This window comes from Pseudopodoces humilis, chromosome 9 (genome assembly GCF_049639895.1).
Source record: "Pseudopodoces humilis isolate 2021_Gansu_Grassland_sample_001 chromosome 9, ASM4963989v1, whole genome shotgun sequence".
NCBI classification, from domain to species: domain Eukaryota; kingdom Metazoa; phylum Chordata; class Aves; order Passeriformes; family Paridae; genus Pseudopodoces; species Pseudopodoces humilis.
In genome coordinates, this window is record NC_142208.1 from 31,046,181 (window position 1) to 31,052,180 (window position 6,000).

A 6,000-nucleotide genomic window follows, 5' to 3' on the forward strand; every position below is an offset into this window, starting at 1 on the left:
TTTATTCATTTTACTCTGGTCAGTTACAGAACGTCATAAAACTGCAAACTAAAGTCAGCCTGGCCTGTTAATACAGTGAACATAAATGTGAACAAGCGTTTCTTATTGCTCACAAATTTATTTTGAGTTAACTAAAGGTGTGCTCTGAAATTGCTCTGAGAGGCAACCCTTGAAATTTCTGAAAAGCAAATTTTGTGTTTGACAGCTGGACTTTCATCTGGATGAGCAAAATTAAAAAGGACACTGTTTGTTTTCATCAGAACATCACACAATGTTATCAACAGATGTTTGTTTATGTTGTTCTTCTTTCAGCAACTGTGGGGCAATTCTGCACTTTCTCAGCAGGACTCCAAAGCTACAAGATCCAGAGTGATTTTCTGAAGTATCACCTGAATACAGAACCTCCACTAAAATCCTTCATGTACTCGTTAGTTTCTTATTAAATACTTATGAATTAACACAAGTCATTAACAGAAGCCTGTATTGTTATGAAGCTTTTCAGTAGAGAAGTTAAAAACTGCAGAACTCTAAGAACCCTTACAGGACAAACTGTCCATCTCACTGACTTTTCAGCTATCCTGAAAACTTAGTAGTTAAACATTCATCCATACTTTCTTTTTTGCAATATTAACTAAATTTTTGTTAATCATTCACCAAGAATAAATTGTAAATCACTAATAGCTTTTAGTGGAAATATTAACCTTTGCAGATACTACTAAAATCAGATGGAAAATGTGTATCCCAGTAGGAATTCCAACATAAAGGATCAGCTTATTGCTAGTACTGGTTTCTTCTGTATACTGCAGAACAGGATTCATTAATACTGAGCCTTCACAGCACACTGATACAGTAACACTGATATGAAATTAAATACAGTGAAGTCATATTAACATTATTTCTACTGCAAATCAGATACAGTAAAGAGTACAATTAACACTAACAAAAAAACCAAACATATTCCTCTTCTGCATAATATTAACATGTATTTGGGAAACACAAAAAGTCTGAAAATCAAGCTGGAGAATTCCTGTTGGTCTGACAAAAATTTAAAAAATAAGAAAGGCCAGGGAAAGCCATTCCTCAGCAATATATTCAACGAAGGTAAGAAAAGCTATACTAACTGCTAGAAGATATAAGATATACTAAGTGGTTTTTTGATACCACCATGTCTTCAGCAAGATAGTTGTGAGAATGTTGCATCACGAACCTTAGCTATGAAACAAGCTGCCTTTTCATAAAAATCAGGACCACCTTGACTGCTAGATTCAGATGGGATGTGAAATCCTACTGGTCCATTAATTCCCTAAATGTAGATGATAAATACTGCCTTGGTGCACAATATTACCATTAGTCAGATGCATTCTCACCCTTCCCAAGCTGCTAAAATTCAAACTTCAGTAACGCACACACTGGGAATTCTGCACAAACAGTAAAGTTTCATGTAGCAACGACAACACCCAGAGAGACCCAAATCTCTCCAACTAAATGTAAAATATGGGAATACAAACCTCTACAAATTTGAAACAATATGCTAAAAAGTTTGACTTGATGGTTATTTTCATGTCTTTAAGCAGACTGCAGTAACATCACCTCCTTCAGTACAGTTAGAGACGACTTTAATAAAAACATACAAGCAAACATCTTCAGTGTAAATGTCTGAATACCACAGAACTAAAGAAATAAATATATTCACCACATTAGGAACAGACACCTTACCTTTCTGGAAACACAAAACTTTGCTCAGCTGATGCTAATCACCCACTACACATGGCCAGACTACGGCTAGCTTTCCTCTTTCTAGCTGCATTTATACATGATGTAATAGAACAGCATCTTCTATTTCATGAAATCAAAATTATCAGAACCACACCTCAAAAAAACCAGAAGACTCCTAACATGCTATTTTGATCTTTTTGGACTGCTACATTCTAGAGGATCTATTATGAAAACTTTTTTAAAATTATAAAACCCAGCAGAGCAGAAGCACTTACTAAACTTTTATAAGTGGTCTCGGATGATGTGACAGGGCAGCAAAAGTTGTGTTTTTTTGCACACAGGCAATAGTGTTTGCTCCCTTCTGCAAGCCTGGAGCACTTAAATACCAATTAATAAGCAGCTAAAAAAAACCCCAACAACCCATAGACAGATAGATGTCCTGACATAAATTTTTATCTATTACACTTCTGAATGCTGCTGACAACACAAAAAAATAACAAACTGCTTGATACTCAGAGATGTTGTAGAACTATTTAAAGAACACAAGAGGCACGTATCAGTCCATAATGAGTTTTGGAACTCAACTCTTTGGCTTGAGCAGAAAAAACTCTCTTTTTGAAGGTAAACAGGTTTGTATTGCATCCTAGACAGGGAGGTAAGAAAGGGACATTTACAGTCACTACTTTTAGGTCCACAAAACTCCCTTACATACTTTTTTGAGGATAGATAGTAAATCTGTTTTATCTCTCACATAGGCAACATGCAAGAAATGGCAGTTTCCATATTTAGAAGAGGAAATTATGTTAAACAATAAGGTAACTGATGTGCTCAGGAGCCCATGGAAATTCTAGCAACTCTGTCTAGTGTTTACAAGCTACTGGAAATAAAATGATACCAAGAATAATCCACTCTGTAGCCTCCTCCAAGAGGCAACATTCCTGGACAAGAGCTGAACTGAAAGGAATGTTCAAGAGAAGTGAATCCAGGTGAAGCTTTACTCCTGTACCTTATCCACATTCCAGACTTGGAATACAGCATGGCAAGGCTGATGAGATAACAGCTGTAGGTATGCAGCGACTTCAGAGCAGTCACTGAATACCTACAAACAACACAAAACACTTCCAAAAGCATTAACAAGAATATGCAACTTTGGAACTTTTCTGGTTGTCTGTGAGAGCTGGTAACATTAGCAGCACATCAGGTTTCTGATAGTTTAGTTTAACTTTAAAGTAGAAGCAGGACTTTGATACAGCCTGTGAGATCTAACAGTAGTCACAGAAAAAAAGCTTTCAAGTGTTCTATTAAAAGAAAAAAAATCAGAACCTCACAGCCCATTTTAGGGCCAGCTAAAAAATTACATGTGACAAATCACACAGAAAGGCCCCCATTCTTGGAAAGTTTTTTGGCAGAAAAAGTATCTAAGGTTATTCACATCTCTATAAAGATAAGAAATAAAAATGCAAATGGTGTCCATTTTCTATATCAAGCCTCAGAAAATATTCTGAACTTTTAAAGGTTCGTGACCTATCATGACTGGAAACCACACAACAGTCCTGTAAGTACAGCAAATTGAAACAGCCCTTATTCCTGAGCTGTTTAAGATGGGCATAAATGTTGAGTAAACAGTGGTTAAGTAGGTTTTGCTTTTTGTAAGTAAAAAAACACCAAAAAACAAACAAAAAAAACTTGCAACTGTTAAAAAAGAAAATTTAAAAGAAATAAGAAGATGAAAAGAAAAATCCTTCCTATTTTACATATTTTGGATTCATTTATTCCTTCAGGAGTGAAAAATTAAGGCATTCTTCAAGTACTGCTTACACTATCAATCAAGCGCTTTTGCACATGGTCAAATAGCTACTGAAACAATTTGTTCTTCACTTTCTCCCCCCACCCCCTCCTCAAATAAACCAAACAATGGAAACTTAGAAGTCCAACTAAGAATATTTTTATTTGTTGTTCTTGGGGGACAGTGAGTTTTATTTATGAGATCACAACTGTTCTATATGAAAAGCAGTGCTCAGTATAATAATCTTTAAAACACAACTTGCTATTCTAAATTTAAAGACATTTCAGATAAAAAGTAGGGACAAGAAGGTAAAATGTAAAAAATACTATAGTGAAATTTTTGTCTTATATGAAAAAAGCCTACAAATAATTACAGGAAAGTAACCCTTTATTATTGTGGTTACTACAGAACTACTAGGAAATTAATGTGCATGCTGTTTATTAGTTTAACAAATGAAACAGTCACATGTGTGCAATAAACCATTTGTGGCAGCTGTAGAGATGCTATTTCGGACATCTTAGTAGAAATTTACTTTTTTCTTGTTTGTAACCAAGTGGGCTATGTAAGGTCCTTGATGGATGTGTTACTGGGAAGGACCCATGGCCAATGTGGTACCCAAACTTGTTGGCACTAAAAGAACACCTTAATACTTAGTGGGAATATAGCAGTTCTTAAAAAGAAATAAAAAGAGCCAATAATGAAGAAAGGAGCCTTGAAAATAAAACTTAATAGAATACTGTGTGACTCTGCTGTTTCCCTCCTCCTATTCTAAAACAACACTCGAACTTAGGTCTGCTCTGAGAGCCAAGCAAACTCAGATCATTTGGGTAATCAACACGAAAAGCATTCCAGATATGCTTATTTAAACTATGCATCTCAGGAAGCAAGGACTAAGTACTTATACTACACTATAAACCAGTTAAAAGAACTTTGCAGACCTAGAGAGGGGAAAAAACACGAATTGCCTTGAGAAGCCTTAAATGCCAAGTCATCATTTTGGTAGTGAGAATTATGAGACATTTTACTCTGTTTCAGAGTGGCTTTCAGTCCAGACTATCTTGGAGAGCTTTTCTAAAGGCTACTGTCCCGAAAGCTAAATAGACAAAGATTTCATTTGCACTGTCCTGAGCTGTGTTTGTCATCTGGGCAGCACGAGCATGAGCCTGCCTTTCTCCCAGGGACAGCCCGAACGCGGCACTGCTCACAGAGCCCGAAACACCCTCTGGCAGCTGCACTGGAAATCTGGGAACTGGTTAAAATCAGCAGCAGCACAAAATCCCTGCTCTCAAGCGCCCAACCACAAGTGCGAGCCTCCCTCGTTTAAGCCAACAGGACAAAGAAAATTCATCAAAAACATATCTGCAAAGCTGAAAAGAACTCAACAGCAACCCCCAAAATGTTCAAATTTGTATTTTTAAACAGAAAACGGATGACAGCCACCAAGTGACTAAAGAGCCCGGAGAGACACGGCCAACACACAGTTATTTCTTTCTGCTGGGCCCGATACCCTGTTATTGAACCACACCGTGACACGCTGGAGGGAAAAGCGATCCCTCCCGGTTTCCCGGCGCTCCCCATCCCACCCACCGCCGGGAGAGCACAAAGAACTTTCCCAGCGCCGGGACAGCCGTGCAGGGGGGGCCCGGGGGCGGCCTGTGCCCTCCGGGAAAGGTTTGGGACCCCCGCCTGCACCCCCAAACCTCCGGGGACGGACCCCGGAGGCTCCGAGGATGGACCCCGTTACACCCCGTGTCCAGCTGCTGTTCGCCCGTGTTTTCCTTGGATCGGTGCAGCGCAATCTCCGTGCGGGCCGCCGCGCCCCCCTCCCGCTCCCCTTGCCCGGACCCCGCTGCCGGCCCTGCCGCACACGCTCTGTCCCGCTCAGCCCCCTCCGCTCCCCCGGCACCCCTCTAGGCCCCGGCCCCGCTCTCTGGGAGCGCATCCCTGCCCCCGCCCCGCTCCGCCCCGGGCCCGCTGCCCACCCCGCCGCCCCCTCCCCACTCACAGGGTCCGGGGCTGCCCGTCGTCTTCCATGATGGTGGGCGAGCGCCGCTCTCCGCAGCCGCGCCCGGGGGCAGCGCCGGAGGGGCTCGGCGGCGCACGGAGGCGAAGGGAAGGTGAGGAGGGTGCGGGCGGCCCCGGCTCCCCTCGCTCCGCGTCGCCCCCGCGCCAGGTCCCGCGGCCGCAGATCCCGAGCGGGAGAGGGAAGCGGCACCACAAAATGGCGGCCGCCACCAGACGCTCAGGAAGCCACGCTCTGCGCAGGCGCCGCCCCGCGCGCTCCCGGACCCGCTTCTCCTTCCCGGCCCCGCGGGGCGCGATGGGGATGGTAGGCACTGCCGGGAGCCGCGCGGCGAGACCCCGCAGCCTACTGGGAGTTGTAGTTCACATGGCCGAGCACAGAACGGCGGCACCGCCGGAAGAGAACTACAGCTCCCGGCACATCCGGCGGCAGCGGAGCAGCGGGGGCGCGCCCGGGCGGCCGCGATTGGTCGTCG

At 42.9% G+C, this 6,000-nt stretch overlaps 1 protein-coding gene across 3 annotated transcripts in view; it reads right to left on the reverse strand.

The window, feature by feature from the left end:
• TIAL1 (TIA1 cytotoxic granule associated RNA binding protein like 1) overlaps nucleotides 1-5,747 on the reverse strand; it is a 28,077-nt gene extending 22,330 nt beyond the window's left edge. For all 3 annotated transcript variants that reach the window (XR_015773220.1, XM_005520794.3, XM_005520792.2), the window contains exon 1: nucleotides 5,508-5,747. Coding sequence is in view for 2 of the 3 variants with exons in the window: in XM_005520794.3 (XP_005520851.1) it covers nucleotides 5,508-5,536 (29 nt within the window). In the remaining variant the exon portion in view is untranslated. The remainder of the gene's footprint in view (nucleotides 1-5,507) is intronic.
• Between the last annotated feature and the right edge of the window lie 253 nt (nucleotides 5,748-6,000).